Source organism: Vidua chalybeata, chromosome 2, assembly GCF_026979565.1.
Source record: "Vidua chalybeata isolate OUT-0048 chromosome 2, bVidCha1 merged haplotype, whole genome shotgun sequence".
In the NCBI taxonomy this organism is placed as follows: domain Eukaryota; kingdom Metazoa; phylum Chordata; class Aves; order Passeriformes; family Viduidae; genus Vidua; species Vidua chalybeata.
The window spans coordinates 7317695-7345637 of NC_071531.1; the positions used below are offsets into that span (position 1 = coordinate 7317695).

Consider the following 27943-nt stretch of genomic DNA (forward strand, 5'->3'; position numbering starts at 1 on the left):
ATGCATAGGGCAGTTTGAGAGTATGATGACTTATGTATTTGCATTCGATATTTAAATAAGTGAAGTATGCAGCAAAAGAGATGTCTAAGAACTCAGTGTAGTGTCAGTCTGAAACAGGCCTGAAGCACCTGAGGATAATGAATTGTTAAAGTGTGTTTACACAGATGTGTACCCAGAAGTGCTGACAGAGCTTAGAGATATCACTGAGAGGACATTCGGGATAATCTTTGAGTAAACAAGGTGGCTGGGAGAGGTGCCCAAGGACTGGAGGAGAGCAGATGACTCTCCTGTGCTGGTGAACAGGAGCCAGCCATGAGCCCCTGTGGTCAAGAGGAGCCAGTGGTATCCTGGGCTGCCTTAGACCAAGTATTGGCAGCAGGTGGGGAGAGGTGGTCCTGCCCCACCCCTGAGGCCACACCTGCACTGCTGGCTCCAGTGCTGGGATCATCCCCAGGATGGGAAGAACATGGAGGTACCAGAGAGTCCAGCAAAGGGCTGGCACTAAGATGGAGGGACTGGAACATCTCTTCTGTGAGGAAAAGCTGGGAGGGCTGTTTAAGCCTGGAGAAGGAAAGATTCAGGAGGGATTTGTTGTTGGGTACAGATTCATGAAGGGAAGGTACAAAGAGGACAGAACCAGGCTCCTCTCAGTGGTGCCCAGTGACAGGACCAGAGGCAGTGGCACTAACAAACACAGGAGGTTCTGCCTCAGCCAGGAAACACTTTTTAAGCTGTTAGAGTGACCAAGCACTGGCACTGGTTGTCCAGGGGAGTTGTGGATTGTTGGAGATACTCAAAAGCTGCCTGGACACAGTCCTGGACAATGGGGTCTTGGTGGCCCTGCTTGAGCAGAGGGGCTGGATCAGATGACTTCCACAGGTCCCTTCAGCCATTCTGTGATTCCACTTTGTAACTTTGCTGGGTTGGCTCTCCTGTGAGGACCTGGCAGCAGCTGAGCAGGGCAGTATTTGGGCTCTCCCCTGCCCTACATGCCATTGTCTCTCTCTGCTCCTTTGTGGGTGTGCAGATGAGGTTTTATCACATAACCTAACCTTTTCTTTTCTAAAACCCTGATTTAGTTACAGCATCCTTAAGTGTTTGAGACAGAATTTGAGTAGAACAAATTTGTTTGATAAAGAAATTTAGGTTGGAGGGGTAAGGAAGGATATTCCTGCTCCAGCTATCTTACAGCAGTAAACAATGCTTGGAGCTTTTACCAATACAATAAGCCAAACGACAAAGGTGTGTTTCTTCACCCTCTTTGCAAAGCAAAGTCTTAATTAAATTTATTTTTAAAAATCTGGACGTACACTTTTAAAAATATTTATTTTATAAACACTCTCAAGACTTCATTCTTACACATTGTTGTCTTTAATTACTGCAGAATTCATGAGGTATATCCAACTCCTGTTCTGAAAAATTAAAATGCTTTTCAAAACACTTCTGCCTCTGTACGCACTATGTACTCGTCTAAGGAATCCTGATTCTTGCCAGTAGTCCAGAAATAGGCTCTAGCAGTGCTGCTGGAATTCAGGCTCATTACAAACACAGGGAAGGAAGATAATAAGAATCAGCTGTATTTTCAAATATTTTCTGTTTGGATATGCTAGCATGTATTCTGTTCTGGTTTGTGCAATCAACAAAATTCCAAATTCACTGCAGCTGAGCTGCAGTTTCTGTTAATTCATTGATCAAAAGAGAACCTTTTTTGACTCTTAAATGCTGGGGTTTGTTGTTTTGTGAATCTAAAAATATATGTCACTGTGGTATGATAAATAATGATCCTTGTGCAATAGCACTGTTAGAATGACAAACCTGTATCCTGTCATAGTAGTAGGACATGGGTAAAACCCCTGTCTTTTGGTTGTGTGGATTTTGGCTGGGACAGTTTCAATCCTTTGCCTAAAGTATTTATTTTATTTATATATTTTATAAAAGCAAGATTCATGGTTTCTGATCTGTTTATAGTATCCAGAATTTTCTGCTAAGTTTGGTAGGTATATCACAACCTTGGGCAATTTTCCCTTTAGACAGCTACAAACGTTCCTCTTGGAGCTTTTCTACACTCACTGGTGTTTTAAAGGGATTGGAGAGGAACGTGGTTTTGAGCTATAGGCAATGGAAATTTGCAAAAGATGTGTTAGCAAATCTTAATGGACCCTCTAAATAATCAGTTGGGAGTAAGAATTACAGAGTTTAAAAGTGTGGGCATATTTCTGATCTGTAGTGTATATATGTCTGTCTGTTCATAATAAAATGAACACAAGTAGCTTAATCCTCCTATGATCCAGCTGTTCTTCCTGATGAAAAATTAAGCATGGAAAAAATGGTGAAGCTGAAGACCAGTGACAATGTGCCACAATCTGTACTGCAGTTATGGAAACTGCACACTCATCTCCATGGAAATTTTCATTCTAGCATCTGCATCAGCAAATACTTATGAGTAATACATGAAATATGTAAAAGCTGAGAGATCTCCATAGTGTGTCATTATGTGGGAGAGTGTTTAGTCCAGCTGTACACAGTGCCAAGCAATGGCTCTTTCCCAGAGTAAGAGTTGCTTCAGAAGGGGAAAAAAGAATTGATTTCTAATCATTTTGAGTAAAGACAATCTTTGGGAACAGACAAATATTAAGAGAAACAATTAGGTCTACTTGATAGGAAGGTGTATGGAAATAATTGTGTTTGGAAGCTATCTTGTAAAAGTATATCTTGGCTATCATGCACAGTAGAATACTGAAGCTTTTTAGCTGCTCAGTTGAGAAAAGCATGAACATGTAAATAAGTCTAAGACCTGAAAGTCCTGAGGAGATCTGTGAGCTTGTTTCTTAAAGACTTTCTACATTTTATCTGATGTTCGAGTTCTACCATCCCTACCATCAGTTTTCTTCCAGTATATTGCTTGTTTGGAAGTCAGTGGAGTGAAAGAAGTCAGGTACAAGCAATAAATTATTGTCTATACAGTTAGGTTTTAGGTAAAAATCCAATTAATAAAACCTCGAATGAACACATTTTATATTAATTAAATTTTATCTTTAGTACTGCACTGAATTTTTTTCTGGTTCTGTGTTTTAAAACTACTGCATGTATAAGCAGTAACTTTGGGAGAGTGACCTGTGTTAACCAGCTCTGTGTGTTACAGCTCTGTGTGTTACTGTGCACTTTCTGACATGGCATTTTCCAGCTACAAGCCATTTATTTTAATGATGACATTTACCAGGGACAGGCTCTCACACTGAATATATTGTATGTATTTGATTTCCTAATATGAATCCAACCAACAAATACACACAGTGACAGTGAGTAAATTGGCAATGCCAGTAAAATCACTGTGATCTATGGTTGGTTTCCTTAAAATCTGTGACACAGATTTTCATGGGGTGTTGTTTTTTTAAGATCACTTTATATGAGTAAGATTTATGGTGTGTTTCTTGGTTGAGGGAGGAGGTTTGTTCTGTGTATTTCTTTTGCCTACACTATTCAGTGGTCAATTTTTTTTCTATTTTTTGAAGTTGCTGTAGAAGGAAAATCCCAGTTGCAAAAGAGGCTGGTGCTAAAAAGTCATGTTTTGTTGTTTCAGAGTGTCTTAGCTTTTGTTAAGGCAGTTAAATGAGAACTTAATTTTTATACTTTAAATAACTAAAAAAATTACAGTTTTACTAAGTTTAAGTAAATTACTAAGTTTAAATTACTAAGTTCCACTGAAAGCTCCTAGCAGTCAGCAGTCTAAACCCCAAGCTTCTTGATTTCCTTTAGAAGACTAACTAAATAAAGTTAGATTTTAAAAACATAGTTTTATCTACTGTGACAGAGCCAGTTACTGTAGATTTCTTAATGTCTGTCACTTTTAACGTTGCCTGTAATATAGTGACAATTTATAGTTACAGATCGTACTGAAAATATTGCCTTAGTTTATAGCATTATGAGTAGTGAAAATGACTTATGAAATACTACTTTGCCTGAGCAAAGTAGATTTTTTTCCCTTTGCCAAATCAAATTAGGATTTGAATCCAAGTTGCTGCCACAAAAATGTTTGTTACAATATGTACATGTTACACATCTCTTTTCAGGTCTGTACAGGTTATCATTGCTGTATCCTCTTGTGTCCTCATCATTCTCTTTGAAAAGCTGTTCCAAACTGGAAGCCTGTGTTTCCAGCACAGGGCTGCACAAGTGGGGCTGACAGGTTTGCAAAGAAGCTTTTCAACTCTGATGTAGTTCTACAAGAGCCAATCTTGTGCTGCAGGCTGATAGGGCACCCACCATCTCCACCTCTTAATAGCTTCTCTGATAGAGGTGAAAGCCAGTGAAGGAACTAGGGTTCCCTGGAAATGTAGGATGGTAACATCTAGGACTATTAGATGCCACTTACCATCTGTGCAGTGTGGGTGAGTATCAGTGCTTTGCATCCTCCCCTTCCCCCTCAGGAGGACTGAACAGATCCTGGCTGCTGAAGGGGAAGGCAAAGCCCTATTTCTTCATTCCACCTTCCTTACTCTGCACTCCTTTGGCTTTATTTGGGTTTGCTTTGGCACTTTTTTAACCTTGGGCTGATTTATTTTAATTCAAGGTGGGGGGAAAAGTGAATAGAGGACTTGCACCCTAAGTCTCCTAGTCTTTACTGTCTTGTTGACTGGCTTGCTTCCTTTTTTAAATGCACCTTATTTAGAAACCTGTTAGGATTGAAGAGGAATTATCCTGTTAAAGGGAAAGCACAAGTTTGAGTTTATTCAGTTGAGAATTTTGATGTTCTCTTTAGGGGAAGATAATTCTGTGTGCTGTATGTTATTCTGAAACCTGAGATTAACTGGTGTGAGATGGTCTGAAAACAGAAGAGATTTTCACTGATTTTCACCAGTTACTCTGTTGAAGACAGAAATGCAGTCTGGGGTTGGAGTAGGAACTCCAGGAGTATGTATTGTAAATAGCCATGGTTGATACCTCAGTTCTTTCCTAAATAGCTCACAGGCAAGTTCTGGGGGATTTTTTGCCTTAAACTACAAGCACCCTAGCTAGAGAAAGTGCATGCACAAGGTAACACAATGGAGGGAGAGGAGAAAGCCTCAAATCTTATCAAAGCTGCAATAAATAGTGGATTATCTGTGTTCCTGTCTACTTGGTAGGACTGGTCAGCAAAGAAATACCAATTAAAATTTTGAAAATATGCACCTCATTCTAGAAGTGGTCTGGGCTACCAGGCTTTTTGCCTCCAATTTCCTTGTTCTGGTCATGTCCTGTGGTCTGTCTGTGTGATTAACTCCTCTTACTCTGGATTACTGAAGGTACTCACTCAGCTCCTTTTGTGTCATCATCCTCTTTTCCCCCCATCACATACCCAAATGAAGAGTTTTGTAATTTGAATGAAATTCCAATCAATTTAATTAATGGTCAGTTAAAAGACTTTTAATTACTGATTCTGGTATTCAAACAAACACATTCAAGCTTAGGCAAAACATCCCTCCCTCTCCCTGGTCTCCATCCCAGTGGCCACACATTGGCTTTTTCACTCCTGTGTGAAGACTTGGTCATTGGCTGATGCAGGGCATTGTTTTCTTCATTGCTTATCCTTCTGTGTTTTATAACACAATCGAATCTTCAGCCTTGATCCTGTTGTTTTTAGTAACTACTGAGGAATTATGGGCTGTACAGTAACAATCAAAGCTATTCACAGCTTCAGGGCAGGTAAATCTGTGTTGCAAATGCTGGTCTGAGGACTGAGGGCACTTACATGTGCCAAGATCTTGGAAAGAAAATAATATTTTAATATCTATTCTGGAAGGGTTTTTCTTTTTATAAAAATAATTTACATTTTGAAGTCCATTTCTGCCTTCCATGTAGTAATAACTACTGCAAGAAAAATTGGTTTCTTTAATGTCATAAAGTCAGATGGGGAGAGAATGTCCCTTTATAAAATTGTGTCTCTTCTGTGTCAGCATTTAGACAATAAGTTGTAGAACAGAGCTTTAGAGCTGGTCATGCTGTGGTGACTGTTTGCTGATAGGAAGGCAGGTTCATATCCTGAATGATACCAAATCTGTATCCTCATGTGGCATTGCAGTAACTTGATTCGCCCTTCCTCTCAGCACTACACTTGACTGTCATCTTTGCCTCTTGCAAACTGATGGCTGGATTTGCACAACATCCTCTAAAGAATGTTGTGTCAGGTGAAGAGGATTCTGCAGTCCTTTGTTTTGCTGAATTTGCAATTACTCTTCTGAGTAACAAGCCTTGGACTTTCAGTACCTCTGTATGCTTTGTTGCCTCCGATTGAATCTGTGTTTGTGATTGTCCTGGTTTGTCTGCTGGCCCAAAACAGAAATCAATTACAATTGGTCTGGTTCTGAGGTTGCTTGTAATGAGTAGGAACTGATAAATGTGGAGGCACTGGCTTTGCTGAGATAAGGCCAATTTCAGGATTTGCTTCGTATGTCTTTGAAGATTCTGACGTCCTGTATCAGTTGGTAGAGAGCTTTCTAAGTTTTGCATCACCCCACCCTTGCTTCGCTTACGTTTTGTAGGTGTATAGTTGTGCACTTGTGCATAGTTTTGTTTTGCCTTTGTAATTAATGAGGAGAAGGTAAGAGCTCCTTAGCCCTCTGAGCAAGTCAGATTCTGGCTTTGTATCCCTGCAGATTGAACTTTCCACTGCAGTTGTCCGAGACTGTGAGAGCTTAGGATTCCTGTTCCTTTCACAGTTGGATGGAGCCTGTCTGGCAGCAGACAGTCTTGCTGTGTTAGTAGTAAGTTAATTGATGTCACTTTGACGTTTGCATATAGGAAAAGTCAAACCGAATGAAGAAGGGCCCAATTCCTGATGAGGTTTAGAGACTTTTAAGGACTACAGTGATGTAACCCTAATTTTCTTTGCAATGTGATATCTGTTATTACTTGTTTGTGTAAATGGAGATCATGGTAGCTGTTGGTTTTCTGAAGTGCTCTGGGAAGGACAGAGGAGCAGTTTTGTTTGTGTTCCTAAATTACTGAGGTGTAAATTGTCATTTTCATCTGATCTGGAGGCCTTTGCACAAAGGCTGACCCAGAAAGGTGTTCTGAGATCTGGTAGCTGGCTTTGGTGGCATCCTCTCCACCTGACCTGTTTCCAAGAAGGACTGTGTGTTTCAGGGATCAGGACTCAGGAAATCTTGTTTAAACAAGCCAGCTCTGTCCTGGGCCTTGCCTGAGCCTCCTGTCTGGGCAGGGCTCTGGTGGATCCTGTTGCCACTCCATGGCCCCTTAGATCTTGAAAGATGATAGAAAGTCAATGGTTTTTACCCTTTCATCTGATCCTATCCTAATGAGTTATTTCAATGTCCAAGTCCATTCTCCACCAGATTTTACCCATTCAAAGAGTGATCAAACTTCAACTCAAAGATCAGTTATTGCTGAAGGTTTTGTAACTTGTAATATCAGGTAAGTACAGTAAACATGTGTCATCATAGTGAGGAATATCTGTATACTAGAAAAAGAAGAAAATTATTTAACTTTTAAATTTAAAAAATTGAAGCTTTTGTAAATTTTCTTACAAGGTTGAGAGTTTTTCGTGCTTGCTAATTATACTATATGTAAATAATAGATTTGTATCTCAAACTCCTTTTCCAAACTGGAGATGATGAATCAGATTTCATGACTTACCAGCAGGCCACTGGTTTTGTGTAATTTTTTTCATGTGAACCTTAGCAGTATTTTAAAGTTAAATTTGCAATTATAAAACAACAAAAGAAAGAAAATGTAGAAGAAACAGTTGCTACATTTGTGCAGTATTTATATTCTTACTTCCATTTTTATGTTCATTAACATCCATTGTAGCTGTCCTCAAAGTTTTATTTGGTACGTGTATTTTTGCAAAAACTCTTAAAAATGGGTTATGGCAGATGTGTTGTTTGCTTTGATTCCAGTATTCATTGCTGACAGCACACAGCACTTTAGTGTCTATGATTGTTCTTAAGTTGGCACAAGTATCACTTGAATAATATTGCTTGTGGTAACAAAAGGCTTAAATGGATTCCAGTTTCATGATTTGATGTGGCATTTGGGAAACAAAAAGGAGAGGAAAGCCAGTTAAATTTAATAAATTTTTAAGAATGCAGAGAAGTTCAAAGCTTTAGGCTCAAGTTCAATGCTGAAGGTTCAGAAATGTGTTGAGCTTTAATAATTATTTTTTCAGCTTAAGAATGTTATGATGCAATTAGGCTGTTTTTAAATCCTACTTACCTAGGAGTTATGAATAGGCTAACCAAACTGACTGTAATATGTAGTGTATATATGTATGTATATGTGTGTGTGTGTGTGTGTATATATATATAATTTCTCTGTGCTCTGAGGCCATTTTATTTCCTTATTTAATTGTTCATGACTGAAGATTTATGGAGCAGGATGATTTAAGCAGCCAAGTCTTAATTCTTCATGGTAAATGGAGACTGAGGTGTACTGTAGCTAACAAGAAAAAATAAGTGTAATAATACAGCTATTGTTAGAAAGCATTTGGATGTGCAAAACATATGCAGTGTGTTTTTATTATCTGTTAAGATTTGTGAGCTCTACCATAGCACCAGTCCAGAACTGACCCTTTTGGAGAGTGTCAGCCCCATTTTCCTGGCACTTCATTTCAGGGGGTGTTCACTGGCATTTTCACAGCTTGTGTTTAGCTGGGCTAATAAATCCTCAAGAATCGGAGTTCCTGTGACTTTGAGGTGACCCTACATGGTGCTAACTCTAGTCCATCATGGTTTATTAATCCAGGCATTGACTGGCAGAGACTCTTCTGTATCATCATGCCCTGAAGCAGCAGAACTGCTATGCATATACTGCATTTAAGCTCATAAATTCTGCTAGGACCTGAGCTGACTTTTAATTCTGTTGCAGATGCATATACAACCTGCATAAACAGCTCATGGGTTTGCAAATTTGAGGTTTGATGTCAAAGTAGCAGGTGCATAATTCATCTCCTTTCTGAGTGGAATGTTCTACCCCTCCCTGCCTTGGTTTCTTGTTTTCCTGCTGCAGAGTTCTGGAGAATGAGAACAGGTTGTGCAGCCTGAGACACACTGGACAGGTTGCTTCACCAAAAGAGAGGGGAGGGAAGTCAGGCTCTAAAATGTTTGCTTCTTCTTCAGGAAGGGGTGGGGAGAACACCTTGTGCAACTCCCTGTGCTTCAGATTATTTGCAGAATCCAGACAAGGCTGCGTTCAACCTGAGAGTTGTGTGTTGTCATGTTAAGAGATAGTTTTAATTTTTGTTGTGCAGACAGGAAAAGTGCTCTAAAAAGTCTGTGGAATGGGTCAGGGCCCTCTTTAACTCAGATGACTGATGTGTCACGTTTTACATTTCCATGTACCCTATCATGTCAGTGATATTCTTTATCCTTGACAGGCATTTAACTTGTGAGGAAAGGAAATGCGGGTTTATTTTAACAAAAGAACCCCGCTAACAGTTTCTTACAGTGCTCTTGTAAAGCTTGTATTTTGCAGAGAGGATACAGATTATTATCAGTTATTTTACTTCTGTGGACTTCTAAAATATAGTTGTGGATATATGTTTTGATAATTTTGTATATATGCAAGCTTATTGTTGCTCTTGCACCTTAGAGCAAGAAAAACAGACAAAATTTATAAAGGTTTGTTCTTAGTGTAATGGATCATCATTGGAGATTTGGACACCCATGAAAGAAATTTAAACAAATTTGAGTCAAACCTTTTAGCACCTGAGAAATGCTTATTCAATTTGAAAGAGTTTATATGCAAGTACTTAAACAATCTTTGCTCTATCTAGCAGGAGGAGCAATCCATTATTCTAAGCTGGCTACTACAAAGCTTTTTATATCCATGTCAGTCCCTCAAAATACCCTGTGACAGTAAAGGAAATTGTCTATTTCAATGTGATTCTTGCTGTTGGCATCACATGAAAGTTCAGAGGCAGTGGGAAACTCTCTCAAAAGTTAGGTAAAAAGCCATGCAGGTGTACTGTTTGCAAGTCCCATCACCTACTCTGACACAGTTTCCAAGTTCACAGATTTTTTTAGCTGATCAAACTGTTTCTAACTCAACTTTTGCTAAGTATGAACTTTAGATTTTTTTTTTTTTGCTTATCACTAGATAATAAGGAAGGGATATGAAATATTATTTGCTTAATGGTTGGCTGAGATTAAAGAAGAAAATCTCTTCCTGACGGTATTGGTGAAGAGAAATTGTCCTTTAAATAACATGAGACGTGTGTGAATATTATGAAACAAAATATTTATCTGATGACCTGTAATTGTGCTGGGACTCAATTAATAGGCAAAGTTGTCACTGGATTGGTTCTTTATGGGGGTATGTTACCTCTGTCAGCTTAATCTGTTTTAGAAAGGAAAGCTTAAGTTACAGTTTGTGAAGATTTGTGGTTTTTTTTGAGCCTGTTGTAAAATCTGAGAAAAGTCAGGCAAGTTAAAACCTTATTCCTTGAGCTGTGACCTCAGTGTTGCTAGAAACAGATTTGAACTCAGTTGCACTGCCTTCGTCATTAACATGTGATTTCTGTGGAATGAAAGGAGAGCGGTGTGTTTTAAGAGCATTGCTTTCAGAGGCCTGGAGGAGTATTGCAGCTGCACAAGCAGAAAAGGGAAAATGTGCTTCTTAAAAGCATTACAAACTTGGTATGCAGAAGTACTTTATGGATATTTGGTAAGTAGCAGCAAGTCTAGTCAAACTATGTTGGTTTGTTGGATGTCTAATCCTGAAAGTGCTGCTAAAAAGTTCATTCTGTAGTGAATTTTTTTATGACTGAACTAAGACATGCACACCAGTTTACAAAACTTGCTTGATAACGTGTCAGTTAACAAAGAAAACAAAAAAAAATTCTATGACTTTGTTAATAATTGCAAAGAGAAGCATGTGCAGAAGTGGAACAAACCAAAATTAAGTTTTCTTATATCCTGGATTATTACTGGCTGAGAAGAATTCTCTGGTTCCTGACATTGTTCTGTCACTGAACCAGAAAACAGGTTTTGCTAAGGTAGTTGTTCTCCAGCATTCAGATAGTATTCCACTACAATTTCCAAGTAGAACAGAATTGGCATCATTCTTACATTTGCTAGGGAGTTGTCTATTAGTCAGGGTGCACTGTAGGTGCTGTTTGTGCTGAGTTCATGTGCTGTGCAGGGACTTTCAGAATTCAGCTGTCCCTTACAGCAGCATTTACTGCAACTTGTACTATTTTGCCTGAGAAAAACTAAATTAACCTGAGCTGTTTGCCAGCTAAAACACTGTCAGTCACTGAGCTCTGTAGCACTGTGGAGTTGGGGTCATTTTTAGATGCTGGTGTTGCTTGGTTTGTCTAGACTTGGGCAAAGAAGATGATTTCCTTTCTAGCATTAGTGTGCAACTGGCTTTGTTTTGTATTGGCTGTGCAGAGCCCAGCAGTTGAAGACCAAAGAAACTTTGATCAAAGCAAACAAGTAGATTTTGTCTGCATGAGAAGCATCTTAGGCAGTCAGTTCCCTATGTGAGTGCCTTTGGGCTGTTCCTGACTGCTAGTGTTCAGCAGCAGAAGCAGTGTAATGGATTATTTAACCCTTCCTTGAGTAGGAGTTACAGACAGTTTGTCTAGACTAGCTGAATATGTTATGAAGAGATTTCCTTTGTATCTTTACCAGAGTTTTTCCTGTAAAACTGAGATTCTTTCTTAATATCAAAAAGTAAATTTGCCTGTCATTACATTTAGGTAAAGGCTAAGTCACAGAAGAAAGGACATTTCAAACAAAGAAAACCCAAAAACCTTCAAACGTTAGAATGATCAGCAAGAGAAATCACTTAATTTTTCAGGATCAGCTAACATCCTCTTCTTGAAAATGTTCCATTGCCTCCGAGGGCACTTACTTGATTTAATGTCATTACATTTTAGTACATGAGTACTAAAAACTCACTTAAAGGACTGCAGTGTCTGTAACCTTTAGTTAACCTGATCAGCCTAAGTGAATTCTGGCCAAAAGATGTCAATGTTTGGCACAAAAGTGTTGTGCCAATCTAAGCATAACATTGGTAATAATGCTTTTAGCACATTCTGAGATAAGACATTGCCTGTGTTGCCATGGCCAAAAGCTGGAGAGAAACCCTGAACACACACATACATAGACATACACACACCTACAGCAAAAATAACCCTCCAGAAACAAACAAATATACAAAAAATGAAACAAAGAACTGCATGCTGGGTGATTAACCTTTAAAAAAGGAGAAATTCCAGTGTTTTAAAAATAACTACTTGCAAGTTTTAGCTTTCTAAAGCTTTTTGCTAGTCTTTATAGCAATAAGCACACACTGTGTTATAGTTCATGGATTAAATGAAGAATTTCTGGTTTATGGGAGCAAACTAAATGTATTCTAACTGTGTTATACATCTTTCAATGTGTGCAGTGCAGTAGGATACTGATGTGTGGCCATCAGCTTCAAAGGGCTCTGGCGGGAAGCAGAACAGAGACTGGTCTTGCACAGAATCTGGATAAAAACGTGCTTAGCACCGGATGTACCTTAAATATTTTTGAGTGGCATCTTTCCTCTGCTCTTAGGCCTGAGCTGTACTCGTCGTTAGTTGGATCAAGGGGTGCAGAGCTGGCCAAACACAAAGCTGTCTGTGGCTGAATCGATGCAGGCTCCGTGTGTGATCAGCTGCCGGCTCCACGGATCAAAGCCGGAGCTGCGTTGCCACCTAGTGAGAAATCTGCAGGGACACGTGTCCACGTGGAACTGCACAAACAGGACACTACAGAGGGGGAAAAGAGATATCACCCGACTTAAATAAAGATCATGTCTCAAATTAATTTGAGGTGTAGTTAAACATATGAAAACATAAAGCTGAGGCAAGTTAGCATTTCCTGATGATATTGTGAAATCTGGTTTTCTGCTTCTTTACTCATTAGGAGAAGGACAGCAATGTACAAACTGTTGAGATTTGATGTATTGTCAAATGTGTTTTGCTGCTGTAATCTGGTTATTTGTTTCTATTGCCAGGCTATCAGTGCTGTTGTGCTCAAAGATGTTTATGCAGGTTCTCAGAACTAGCCAGAACCAGTCTGGTGGAAAAACAGCTCCACCAGGGAACCTCCACCAAGGGGAGAGGGAAAAGGATTGTTTGCAGTTGAGGTGTATCGTTCCTTGATTGTGTTAATGCAGTTGCACAAGCATTCCACTAGTATGAAGGGAAAGATGGTGCAGGAGGGACATGCTCTTTTTGACAAAAGAGGGAACAATTGCTACATTTAATGGGGCTGCTACTTTTAAGTGTTAGTTTTCAGTACAAGAAAGCACAATCAGTGAAACTTTTATGAAATTACAGCCTTGCAATTATTTCAGTAAAGTCCACTCTGACCATAGGGGTGAGAATTTTGCCAGTTCAGTGCTCCAGCCAGCATGTAGAATTCTTTTATCAAATACACACCTTATGGTCAGTTGTTTCTCTGTTTTATTTTTGTTTGTTTTTAAAATAAATTTCACGGCATGCTCTTGACAGATCTGCTGCTGCACTTCATTCTTTTAAGGAACTTGTTTCACAAAGTGTTTAAAATTGTGGTTTGCAGTGTAAAAACTTGTGGTCTATGGTACTTGGGAAGGTGTTGGGTTTCAGGCTGTTACACAGTGCTGGGAAACAGGTGGGAACATGGGATTTAATAAATGTGGATATCAGTAGTGAACCCGCTCCATAACTTTATTGATCACAACTTGAGTGTCAATGACTATTCGCAATTTCCTTTCATTAATTATTGAAAACAGTGCAACATTAGAAGTGTTTCAGATTTTACAGCACAGATTGCAAAATGTCTTCAGCAGCAATTCGGTTTCTGTTTGGAAGGCCAGCCTTGTGACAGAGAGAACCCTCCTTACTCCTTTTAAAATTAATTTATGGAGTTTGTAGCCCTGCTTCTGATTATTGTATTCTTTCTTGAGTTTGTGAAGTACTTCAGAAACTGCTTTACCATAGAGAAAAGACAGATTGTGCATATAATTAATAAAAAAGCAATGATAGTCCAGAAAGTAATGCCTTCACATTCTTATGTTTCCTCTTTCCCTTTTCCCCCTACCTCTGAACCTGCTGTTGAGTATTAACCAAGAGGACATAGAATGTGGAAAGTCTTAGATGAGAGATATCTAATCTTTGTTCTTCCTTGAAAAATGTTAATTTTTTTTTCAATGTGGTGAGTGCTTTGTAAAAAGGTGCTAAGAATTACCATTTAATTAAATGAAATGGGCTTAGATTATCTGCAGTAGGCAGCTGTTAAATACTCTTTTGGGAATTCTTAAAACATTCTTATTAGTTCAAGTGAATTCATTTCTTAAAATTCACCATCTTATTTATGAAGCATTGCTTATTTTCATGTCAGTAAAAATGAGGAAGTGAATAAAAGGAGATAGAGTTGTTTTCATGGACACAATCATGCAAACCAGCTTACACTGTCTGTTAGATTTTGGACAAGTCTGGTGGATGTATTAGAAGTTGAGAGAGAAGTGGGATTTTTTCACACCCAGTTTCATGTTTATCATAGCTGACAGAGTATACATTGAGGAAGGAGAATTGTCTTTAAGTCTCCCAAGACACCCAGCTCCAGCTAAAAAGCCATTAACATGTTTATATTTGTGTCCAAACAATGAGAAAGAATAGAGTAGCAAGTGAAAGTTACTCAGAATTTAGCAAACATCTACAAAGTCTAATTCCCCAAAATGAAGATTTCTATAGGTTTCTTCATGGAAGTCTCAGAAAGGGAAATATTAGCTGTAACTGCATTTTGCTGTTCTTGCTTCATGGCAGCATTTTGTTTGCAAACACTACAGTAGCATTAGAACAAAAGATACTGATGGGAGGTGGATTCTCTCACATTGCCACTGTGCTTGTTGATTCCCATGGTGCTTTTATCAAGGGCCACTCACAGCCACATGCATTTGTTTATTTTTGGTGCATGTTTCGAGCATGTTTGCTAAGGTACAGATGGATTATGCAATAAGGATTTGGTGACAGTGGAAACACTTTCAGGGAAAGGTGTTACTTGTGTTTTGTAACATCTTAAACAGCTTTAAAGGCTGCTTTTCTCAGCCTTTCTTTCTCCTTCTATCTTCCTTCTCTTTCTTTTAAGTTGAGTTCTGTAATTGAGATTGCTCATGAGCCATTTCCCGTGCTAAAACTGCAAACCAGTGAGCCAGTGGAGACAAAAATAAATTTATATTTTTCTTAACTGAGTTAGCACTGAAATGGATTTGGTGTGTGGTGTGACAAGCTGCAGGCTGCTAGAACAGAGGGCAGGAATGTGTGTGGGATGAAGGGGGAAAGAGCCAGCAGTTAAATCAGCTTGGCTACCCCGGAGCCTCAGCCACCCCAAGGTGTGTGGGAGGAGAGGCTGGAAAAGCTTTTAGTGCTTGTTGAGGCAGCGAGCCATTAACTGGTCGGGTGTATCTGTGTGATGATGCTCACATATCCCAGGAAGACAGGAAGTGCTGTTTTAATTAAGGGAAAGGGGAATACTCTCTCGTGGAATAAAAGAAAATACTTAAAAAGAACAAATCTTTGAGGCTGAAATGTTGCTGTGGCTCTGCAGCATAGGAGGTTCACTGCCAATGGCAATACAGGATGTTCCCACCTCCAGCTGCTCGTTCCTGTTGCGGTGTGTTGGCTGCACTGAAAGCTTTTATGACTTCCCTGATGTATTATTAGAATAATAGAGCCTAGAAGTAATTTTCACAGAGCAGCAAGAATGGGCAAAGAGAGAAGATAGGGAAATTTTTTCAGTCAGTATTTCCCTGGAAGTTCAGCTGGTTTTGGAAGTGTGACCTCAGGTACGGTGTGATTGGTTAAACTGGAATTTGGTGTTGTGCAGGATGTTCCATGGGGCTGTTACATGAGGCAGAGGTGTGTAGTGTCTACAGCAGAAAGGGAATTAGGTCTGGATTACATGTAAGTGGCAAGTTTTTGATAAAGGGAGGGTGCAGGGACAGCCTTTGTGGGAGGAGGCTTGGGGCTGTGGTTCCCAGTCAGCTCCAATGGGCCAGAGCTGAACCCATCAGCCTCATGTGTGGTGCTGCTGTGAAGATACATTTCAGGAGGGGTAGGAAAGACTGGAGCAAGGTGCAGGGAGTGTGGAACAAGATGAAGGCATGGCAAGGTCAGGGAAGGAGGAGATTGAGGATGGCAGAGTAGATGGGGGACTCTTGCTGCAGTAGCAGAGAGGAGCTTGTGCAGTGCGCTGAGCATGGCCCTCACCCCTGCACCCCTCACAGCTGGGGCTGGAGGGGGTGAAGTGGAGGAGTGGAGGTAAGACCATGAAAGGGAGGAGGAAATTTCTTGGTTTCATGCTTATCTTCTTGATTCCCTCTACCCAAATCAATGAGCACATGTTTTACTTGACAAAAAATAAGTTAATTTTGTCAAGGCTGTTTGGCTGAAAATAGTAGCTGATAAACAATCTCCCTGTGTTTATCTCAACCCATGAGTTTTTTTGTTCTTGTTATTTGTATTTTCTTCCCCTGCCCACCTTAGCAGGAGCCTGAGTGGGAGTTTAACATCTAGCAAAGGCTAATAATCCACAGGACAAAACCCAGTGTGTGTGTGGGGGGTGAAACAGCTAGGGCTGAGATCTCAGTGTCTCCCCTGTCCATGCATCAGGCACATTTCAAGACACACAGCTCAGTTTAGCTGTTTCTGGAAGAATTCCATTGGGGTGGCCGGGAGCTTCTCCGTGATGCTCACTAAAGGATGGTTGGTGAGAATGACATAAGCAAGTGAACAAAGCATATTGATTTCCCTTTAAAATTTAGTACTACCACATCTATTTAAGTTATATATAATTGTATCTTGTACAAAATATATAGAAGCATTTTAAGCAAGAAGCTTACTGTTGAAGATACTTCCTTTCAAAATACTGTCATGTCCAAGCTGTGGCTGGAAAACTAATCCTTTAAAGGACTGAACCTGGAAAATCATAATGGTGTATGTATAAAAATGAATTGTGTATATATAAAAATGACATGTGTCTTCCATTTTGCTAAGAAACTTGGAGCTGTCTGTCCCAGAAAAAGATGGGGCTGCTACAGTCTGTGCACATCACTTTTAAAATAATGAAATGGTGCTATTATGTCGGCTGCTAGAGATCATCTAATGAACATACTTTGAAAATATGTTCAGTATATTTGAGATGTTTTAAAACCTTGGGTATCAGATTTTGAAAGGAAATTAGGTGTTTGCCAGAATTGTCAGAGATGTGTAGGATATTAGAGTTGTTAATTTCCATGGGAATTTTAAGTGATACTGATGTTTTATGTTTTTTATCAAAGACCGATATATCTTTCTGTGCAATTATATAGAGCAGCTATCTTTTTTAGTGCTTCCAGCAATTCATTTTCAGTGTTGCTACCCTCACATTCTCTGTGTGGTGATTATGGTTGGGAATTCCCTTTTCCATCTTCGAACTTTTCTTCTTTGTTACTGAAGTCTGAACTTTCCTGCTGTTTAAACAACTTCAGTGCCTCTCTAAATAAGTAACCAGGTCTAAAATGGAAACTTTAACATGTCTCCAGTTGCTAAAAAAAACCTCGAAGTTTTGTAAACAGACTGAAATTCTGGAACATTTATTGGTAACAGCTGTGTAAAAGGATAGCTTGTAAATGCTTTTTAAATTATGATGTAAAGTATGAGCCTGTGTGCTAAACAAGTTAAATGGAACACCAGGTCTTTTCCCCTGTTCCTGGTTGTGTGACAATACCTTTCATGCAGCTGGCAGAGAAACTTCTAAAACTTGTGTTTTTAAAACTTGCAGTTCTATTTATTATCGCTGTTGTCAATTATGTCTAAATTTGAAAAAGTGCTGACAGGGAAGGCTTAAAGAATGAACCAGAAAGTAATTTCTTCAGCCATATCAAGAAAGAAAAATGAATAGATGAAGAGTTCAGAAAGGATTTAAATGAAGTTAAATATCCAGCCAGTAAAGATGACAGTTTGGTTTAGATTCCAAGACATGCAAGGTATGTTCTTTCAGCTAAATTTTGTTTACTAGTGGAGGAGACTGCTGTAAATATGAGACACATGACCACTACTAAATGACACATCACCTCTTGGTGCTTAAAGCCAACTTGATCCATTGGCAGATTCTAGAGTTGTCTTGAATCTTTTGTAGGTGTCTAGAATATGAAAGGCTAATTTGAATATGGGATGTGTGTCAGGACCCTTATTACTACACAGCATGGCTCAAATACTCAGCAGAGGTTTAGGAAACCTAACAGGAGGCAGCAAGTAGTTCATACAATGTGGTATTCAGAATAATGCCACAGATAATCTCACAAGATAATAAGGGGATTTTTCTAGGGACATCCTCAATCACCTGGTGCAAGCTAAGTTGATGTTGGATTCAGAACATGTCTGTGGGTACTTGGGACTTTATTTACCTCTTTGACCTGCGGAGGTAAAATTTAATTCAGTCTAGAAAAAGCATTTGATAAATGATTGAGTAGATTGAGTCATTTTTTTAAGTGAAAACAATGTAACGTGTCGTCTCTGCGTTTTCTCCTCCTCCCTTTCCTTTTTACTGGTCTTAAACATGACTTATTTTGACCTTTGGGTCACAGTCCAAATGTGCTTCAGAATCCATCATCTCTTTCCCGCCCTGTGGCTTTGTTGAATCAGTGTGGTATGTGCTTGTCTGTCTCTTTATACCTCGTTTTCTTTTTCTTAATAGGCCTACTGTTGAACAAGTCCCTGCTGTGCTTAAAATAGGACTTTGTTCTGCTCTTAGCCCCAAGACCCCTTAGTCATATAAAGCCTTGTTCTGTAACTTCTATTCATTTTCCTGTTTGGAGATTTTATTTTCCACTTTGTTTCTCCTTCCTCGTGTGCTGGTGCTCAGTCTGAGCAATTGCTGCACTCATCCAATATTACACAGAGGAATAAGGGAAATGGCAGCATATACTTTCTTCCTTTCAGTTCTAATTCCTTTCAAATAAAGCCCACAAAATATTAATAAAGGGAGCAGCCAAAATAAACTATTTTGAACACAATTTTTGCCAGTATATAAAGCAGAACTTTCCTGCAATTTCATGTTGGGTATTTTCACTTGGCTTTCCATCTGAAATAGGTATCGGCTCCACGACGAAGTGTGGTGGCATTAAAGTTGTTATAAAGTAAGAGACAAAATACAAGCAGCCTATTTCCTGAAGACCATAGTCATTCCCAGAATCACAGATTTTCATTCTCTTACACTGCTTCTCAGTGTGCTCATCTCTGATCCTGTTTAGAAAGGACTGGGTGTGTACTTGAGTGAATCTCTCTGCCTAGGAAAGGGGTGGGAACCATTTAGTGTCAAATCATTGCCTATTGTGATGGAAGGGAAGGTTACAGTGTGGCTTTAGTAGTTATTCTGCATTAAGGTGATGTAAGAACTGATAATGTGAGTATTTTCCATAGTGAAAGTCATACTGCTGTTTCCTTAGGTTGTAGAATTTCACCTAAATAAATAGATGGACAAATACAGGCCAAATTTTACATTGATTTCTTTATCAAAATTTCTTCTGTATCACTGAATGATACTTTGGTTTGCTGTTCTGCTTGCATCTCCTAAGGTGCCATCACATGATGGTTTCTAAAGGATTGCTCTGTCATTTTGCTTTTAGATTGTATTTGCAAGGTTGTGAGGGAGGGGACACATAATGCAGGTGTAATATGAAAGTTCTGGTAACAAAATCTGCACTTTGTGGATCTGAACATTTTTCTTGGATTGAAATTCAATAATTTCCAAACTCTCAGCTTTTCATTTGAATTTATAGATGGCTGAAAGATCCAGAGTCTAGCATAAATCTGAGTTACCCGTTAAATGCTTCACATAAAGGAATGTTCATCTTGCTTCTTGCATTTTTCAATATAATTGATTCGTGTTAAGAATGTACGAGGGCACATGTGAAAATAGTGCATTGTAAATTTCTTTCTAGTGTAGCCCAATTATATGGTGAATATTCTCAAACCAAGAAATCATGTTTTTATTTCTCCATAAATGCATGTGTAGATCATTCTTGAACAATGACCAATTGTATGGAAAGAGAATAGAAAAGTACAATGTCTGCTTCAGAATTCAGACTGATATTTTCCTCACATATCAAATTATCATCAAAGCTATTCATTCAAGATTTTGCTATTCTTTCTAGAATATAAGTAGATAAGTTAAAAGTAAAAAAGTTTAGGGATGATTAAATAACAAAAGTACTAAATTGTTTCAACAAAGAAGACAAAAATTAATTCAGTGTGCTTTGGTTTTTTGCATTTCTTTCTCTGCAGAAGGATTGATTTGTGATCAGAAAAAATAAGAGTGTTATTTACAACAAAATCTTTCAAGCTTTGAGAGATTTCAGAGTATAAGTATAGTTAAATTGGTTGACTAGTTTATACAGTTAGACTCTTAATACTTAGGTTTCTGCTCTTCTTTTAGCTGCAGCTTTTCCTGCTTTGTTCGCTCTTCTCTAGAGCAGAGACGCAAACTAACATATGCTGATTAAAATTCGCAGTGTCATTTCATATAATGTGATTTTAAAATAAATACTATTGAAGAAGTAAACTGCAAGAAATTTAAACATAAGGAAAATACTTCCTTATTTCTGAGGATGACCAGGTACTGGTGTAGGTTTTCTGGGCAGGTTGTAGAGTTTCCACACCTGTACATGTTCAGAACACAGCTGGGTGTGGCCCTGCACAATCTGTTCCAGTTACCTTGCTTTGAGCAGAGGATTTAGAGTAGAGACCTCCAGTTATTACTAGTTCTGTAGTGTGGTGAAAATCTGTCTTCTGCATTTGGAGGTAATTCTGCAGTGTTGTTAAATATTTAGGATGAAAATCTCAGTGTAGTCTGCACCTGTACATTCAAGGAACATACTTCTGTAGAGTTCTTCAGATTATGACCAAGGAGATCTTCTATTAATATATGAATTCAAGAATCTGTTAAATTTTGAGAGATATGTGAGTATTTGAATTAAGCATAATTAAATATCATCTTGTCAGAGATCTTTTTAAAGATGGATGAATTTTTTAGAAATTTCAAATATGTACATCTTTCCAAACATTGTGTTCTAAACAGCTTGAATATATAGCTAACCTGCAACTACCTTCTTATCTTCCACAGATCTGAAGAGAGAAGCCAGTATTTGTCACATGCTGAAGCATCCTCACATTGTTGAACTGTTGGAGACATACAGCTCAGATGGAATGCTTTATATGGTCTTTGAGTTGTAAGTTTCTCACCTTGATTTTACCTTTCCATGTTGTCATTTGCTAAATAAAATCCTAAAAGTATGTCTGCTCATTCCTGTAGGTTTTATAGCTCAGAGGGCTTGAGTACTTTGAAAATCTTTATTTCTGGCAAGTCCAGGTTGTCCCAAATAATAAAAAAAAAGTTGTACCACTGTCTAAGTGGTGAACACCGGGCCTTTCTAAAGAAAGGCATGATCTTTTTTTGATGGCTGCGGGGTAAGAAAACAAGTTGGAAATCTGCTGGTAGACATCATCTTTGGGTAACTGAGGGTTTTGTTCCAGATGTGAAATTTTATTTCTTTTTTTCCACACTGTTTCTTCTTTAGCACTGCTTTTCTATTATTAGATAAGAAAGTAAAGTTATTGGTGTTTTTAAGTGTTCTTATAAATCAATATACTTGTTCACAATATATGAAAAGAGGCTTTTTTTCTACAAGATCTGTTTTGGAAGTTTTAATTGTAAGAGTTTAGTTGTAAGAGGGAAGAAAATGTGACTTTTCAGCAATGGACAGGTATTTTTATTCAACATCAAGAAACAAAGAAGGGAGGCAGCCCCAAAATGACCACATTATTTTCTTTGAGAGAAAACCTTCCTGAGTTAGGTTTTATCTAAATGGGAAGGATACAACCAGACATGTGTAATGGTCTTTTGTGCATGTTCTGTATTTGATCTTCTTTCTCTCTGCCTACCAGCTCTTCTTTTTATGCTCCCTATATATTCATTCCTAGTCAGTCTGGGCACATATATTTTTAGCTCCTAAATTTCTCTGATCTTCCTCCGTTACGTTTTCTGGTGGATTTGACCTGCTGATGTTGGAGTAACCACATCATACAGGTTTGTTAGGTAAAACTGGCTTGCCCACTAGAGCCAAGAATTTGATTTGAGATGTCCACATAAAAAATAATTCTCACATGTTTTACCACTGAGGTAGTAAAAAAGCCACAACAAAACCATTAGGTAAAGCAGAAAATTGTTGTTTGCAAGTCTTCGGGGTTTTTTAGATGAATTCTTAAAATTAACAATTTTGTGAAGTAATTGTTCTATGCTTTCCTCTCTGTACATTTTGATTCAATACTGACTTTGCATTTTATTTTGAAAATCCCAAAGCATTGACCAGGGACTTTAATTACCCTATTATGAAATAATTATGTACACCTTGGGTAGTCATACTCAGATAATTAACAAGATTTTGATATGGAAAAAAAAGGGGTTGCTTCTATTTTTAACATGCTGATAGCTCAGAAATAGGAGACAAAAGCAGTAATTATTTTTTAATGACAACCCTATTATAATTTATGTTTGTACACATAAAAAGCAAGTCAGAACAATTAGAATTACTACACAAACACTGCACCTGACTTCAGGCCACATGAAAGAATGAATTACAAAGCTAAATTATTTGAGGGATGATGATTGTTTATCATATGTGTGTCCTTGTCTCCTTTGTACACAAAAATCATCAGTCTTTCATAGCAGTGATAGAAAACGAGGCAGTAGGAGCACCTGTGCTCGAGCTGTGGTGAGGGAATGGAAGGGCTGTGGCAGGGTGTGGTGCTGTGCTGGAGGGGATGCTTTGGTAAAGGGATTCAGCAGCAGACTGGTGTTTGTGTGGAGTGAGACTGCATTGTCTGAGTCTGAGCAGGTAGGGGCACACTCTCTAGCTGTGACCAGAAAAACAAACTTGGAGTTAGCAGAAAAGCGCCTCTGTACATCTCTGTAGGTTAATTATTTTTCCTCCATACTGCTTTCTGTTCATTATGCTGTTACTGTAACCAGCTCACCTGATTTGCAGCAAATTTCTGTCTACAGTAATAAAATATATTTTATTAGGGTCTAGTTACTCTGAAGGGACTGAAGAGGGGAAGACAACACAGATCTGCAGAGCTAAACCCAGCTGTGATGAGTGATTTGTGGGCTCACAGGTGCTTTGCATGAAAACTAAGGCAGGCCCAGCACATAAAATGCCTGGAATAACCAAACCTAAAACTTGGTGCCATGACTTGCACGTAAATGATACATTGGTTCATTGCTGTTTCATAGGCTGTGAGCTGCATGGGGCAGCTGCTAGGAGGGCCCTGAATATCTTGCCAAACCTACCAATACAGAAGTACAAATTAAACAAGCAAATGTAGCATGTACCTGGGACCAGCTGATTGAACCACTCAGGAAAATGTACAATTTGTGCCCAGTTTTGAAAGCTTCTGTGAAAAGAAACATTTTAAAAATCAAACCGTAGTTCATAGAAACACTGATGAAGATGCACTGTAGCAGTGAGGTTTAACACCACAAAATGAGCTCTGTTTTGAACCCCTTATTCATACACAAGCTCAAGCACTCTTTAGAATGGCCCATATCTCAGATTACCAGTAGGCTGCATGGTGCTGCTGTAATAAATTGCAGTGAAGCAGATGGCCATAATAGATGAAGCGCATGTGTAGGGTAAGAAGCAGACCCTATCCCAGGAGGCCTTATTGCTAAGGTGAAAATACTATTTTAAAAGTATTTAGGCGTTACTGCATTACAAATGAGAGAGGATCTACCTGTGCAAAATTATTTCCCTTGGGCACATCCCAGCTGCTCCCCCAGAGGGACTCTGGAGACAACACCTTACATCTGGGAAAGGCCAGTTCTACTCTCTATTATAGAGTTGCAATTGTCTTTCCCATTTTTGGTGTTATTTGCTGGCAGCTGTAGAGAATCATGGGGTCATTTAGGTTGGAAAAGACCTCTTAAGATGATCAAGTCCAAGCGTTAACCCAGCAGTGCCAAGTCCACCACTAAACCACGTCCCTAAACTCCCCATCTACACATCTTTTAAATAACACCAGGGATGGTGACTACACCACTAACCTGGGCATCCTGTTCTCATGCTTGACAGCCCTCTCAGTGAAGAGATTTTTACTGCTATCCAGTGTAAACCTCCCCTAGCACAAATTGAGGCCATTTTTCCTTTTGTGATTGCTTTTGTTACCTGAGAGAAAAAAACCAATCCTGACCTGGCTACAACCTCTTTCAGGCATTTGTAGAGACTGATGAGGTCCCCCATAAGCCTCCTGGTTTTATTTAGAATACAGTTTTCTCTGTGGTATACAAGTGTCACTTAATATTCTATTGCTTATTATATTTTTTCCTAATGATCATTGATTTTTATCAGTGAGAATACTTTGAGAAGGGTCAGAGCTACTTGCAATATTTCTAAGAGAAATTAAATATTCATTTTGAAGGGTCTGAAAACTAGATTTTAGACTTATGAGTATATTATTTGCAGTTTATCATCTATGTATGGACTGAGAGTACTTCCACGCTGAAGAGCTCAGATACAAGACTAGTTGAGGGCATTCCAAAATACCTTGGTATTTGGTAATTTGCAGAATATTGTCTTCACTATACTTAGACGGGTTTGTTTTTCTTAGTGCATTCTGAGAGATATCTTGGGATGTTAGAAGAACTGATCTGTTAAGATTTAGCAGTTAGGATATATATAGTTGTATACATACAGCTTTGCCATTTAATGTAGCTAACATGTAAAAATGCTTCAGGTTTAAAATGTCAAATTCATAAAAGCAGTACTTAACAGGGTTGCAGTTGGCTTATTTGAGGTAAGTGAAGAAGGCAAGTCTATGAAAACTGTTCAGGTGAGGGGGGAAAATGCCATTGTGCACAAGCCTTAAACATACATGGTACAAAACTCAGTAAACTCAGTAAGAGCAGTATGTCAACTCTGAATTTTTTTATCTTATTTTTATTAACTAATAATTCAGTTCCCCAAGTGAAGCAGTGCTTCTAAAGCTTTCTCATTCTTCATCAATAAATTCAATTGTAGACCACATCCTGTTAGGTCTGCAAATTCAAAGCTATCATACTCCAATATGAAAACACAGATTTCTTACGGAGTATGCTGTCTGTTCTTCAGTCACTGCTGGTGTCAGAGCAGATATATAGATATAGATATATTTACTGATTGTGTATATTTATTTATTTAAAACACATCGGTCCCAGTCAGTTCATGTCCCTTCCATGAGCTCCCTCTGCTGGTCTCAGGGAATTATCTCAGGTTACAACTGTGTTCTGATTTTTGCCAAATTTTTTGCCTCATCCACTTATGTCCTTAGCATGAATATATTTGTATGTTTACTTCAGTGGATTTTAACTTATCTTTTTTTGGTTTTCACATACTTATGCTGATAGTTGCAAACCGTTGAGACTTCTTGAACTTTCATTCCATCAATATTCCAAAACTTCATTGCTCTTGTGTCATACAAGGCTTTCAATTTCTGCAAAGTCATCTTGTGGTTGAGCTATTGCTGAGTTTTTAGTCTGTTGGTTAACTGAATTTTCTGGGATTTCTTATACCTGAGGTTGACTCTGGCTTTTTTTCAGCCTCAGCTAGACAAAAGTCTCATGATTTTTAGGTGAAATTCAATATCATGTATTGAATATATTGTATCACATGGAGTGATAAAAGCCCTCTTTACACATGAATCATAATCTTCTTTTTAAAAAAAAGGTTTTGTCTTGAAAAAATGGTCAATTGAAGTCAGAGATTAAAGTACACCTGACTCATATTTGTGCTTGGGAGGCCAACAGAGTACTCCATTTACTTAATGGAGTAAAACCTATGTGCCAAGAAGAAATTCAAACTGGCACTTACTGGTACAAAATGTCAATTAAAAATGCTGAAATCTGTAAGTGGGAGGTAGACATACATGTTAAAGACCATGCTGATTATAAACACCTTGTGTAATAGAAAAGTTAATGTAGAAACATTACACTCCTCCTTCCATGTTTCAGGAACTATTGATGATGCTACAAAGCTTGAGTGCCTCTGGATCTTTAATTTCTGACTTGTTAGAATCTTTCTGATCTTTAATAACTGACTTGTTATAAAGTACAGATAATTAGTCTTCTAAAGGGTTCTGCTGCTTCATGAGAATGACATCTCCTTATTTTTGGTAGCTGATCATACATTTTGTATATTCTACATTTGAGAAAGAGTTGAGAGGTTGACATGAGAGATTTTTTCCAATGAGCCAGTAAATTCCAGATTTATGCTTCTCTCAGTGACCCTGCCCCATGGCTGCTGTATGGACTCTGTGATATCCTCTGGGTGATATTTAGCCCTCTATGGAGACCTGGTGTGAGGAGCTGTGCAAGACAGAAAAACTGCTGGGAAAAAAAAAAAAACTACAGAGGAATGTTGATGCAGTGAAGAACAGACATGGTTTGGCAATATGGGGCTCTTTGCACTCTTCTAGGTGCTTTTCTTTTGGTCACCAGTCCCTCTTACAGTTGTCAGTGCTCTATCCATATGATAGTGTATTTTGCATGAAGGAGACCTTTGGGATTTATTTGGGAATTAAAGCTTCTGCACATGGCTTGTGGCTCCCTAAGCAGAAGTTTGGCATTTCAGGTATGTATCAAAGCAGAAGTGATGCTGATATTCTGAACAGCTTACTGAAACAGCCTTGGGAATGTTGGCTGTCCAGATGACCTGGAAATTCTGCCTTTTGGGTTTTTTCCCCCTTGATTCTTTGTGGAGAGTAAAAAGAAAAGGTGTGAAGGCTGAAGATGTCACGTTACATTCAATATTTTTGCAAGTGCCTTATTAAACATGAGTTATGTGATTTTTTTTTTTTTTTGTTCTTGTTAACTCTCGTTACTCTCTTCTTGCCCCATCAGGCTGTGAACATTTCTAGATACCAATGTTAGGTCCCTTTCAGGAGAGGGAAAAGAAGGGCAGCACCAGGCTGCTTTCATTTTAGAGAAATGGCAGCCTAATTTCAGACTAAGGTCTGTGAATATATCTGCATCCAAAGTGTAATGCTGCTCATTGTGGGAAGTTCAGTGATCAGAAAGATGAGGGAGAAGAGGAAAAAGGTATCAAATTTCAGAGCTGGTGATACAGTATGTGTGGGTTGTCAGTATTCTCAGGTATCTATGAGCTGTAAAATCTCATCTTGGCTGCTTAATTATCCAGAGGAGAATGCCAACTGGCAAGACTGTACTGTATTTCTAGAGTATTTTTTAAAGTCTTCATTTAAAATTCAAATTGAGTAACATTTTTTTATTACTACAGTCGTTGGTATAGAGTTGCACTTGTAATGCTTACAAGAACACACTTAACCTAATATCAGGAGCTAATTGTTAAATTGCAGTGTTCTCTTTGCAGGGCATTGACTTTTCTTGCACACCTTGTTCAATGAGCAGTTTAAGCAATTAAGTAAATGTTTCGTATTGGTAACACTTTAAGAGAACTTACATGACTTCAGGGACATAAAATGGTTAACCTGTGGCAAGCTATTTTCTGTTAGATTACCCATTAAATGCTGTTTTAATTGAGTAATGCACTGTACTTGTATCTAGAGTACTTTATGTAAGATTTATGTAAGGGAAATAAATCCATTTTTTAAGCATTTTAATGTAATTGATTGCAATGTCACTTTTAAGCATTTTTGCCTCTTTTTACCTGCAGTATGGATGGAGCAGACCTGTGTTTTGAAATTGTGAAGAGAGCAGATGCTGGATTTGTCTACAGCGAGGCTGTAGCCAGGTATTTATTATAATTTTAATTAATACCTCAGGATAAATAGAAAAGAATGGAATATAGTGTTGTACAATCTGTTAGCTAAAAGTTGAAAGTTGTACTATAAATAATCCTGTTTCCACAATCTAGATGTTTATTGCAATAATTAGCATAACCA

The 27943-nt window shown here is 38.4% G+C and overlaps 1 protein-coding gene across 10 annotated transcripts in view; it reads left to right on the forward strand.

The window, feature by feature from the left end:
- CASK (calcium/calmodulin dependent serine protein kinase) overlaps positions 1–27943 on the forward strand; it is a 187283-nt gene that overhangs the window by 56257 nt on the left and 103083 nt on the right. For all 10 annotated transcript variants that reach the window (XM_053936059.1, XM_053936063.1, XM_053936065.1 and 7 more), the window contains exons 3-4: positions 21114–21219; positions 27715–27792. In XM_053936059.1, the coding sequence (XP_053792034.1) occupies positions 21114–21219; positions 27715–27792 (184 nt within the window). The remainder of the gene's footprint in view (positions 1–21113; positions 21220–27714; positions 27793–27943) is intronic.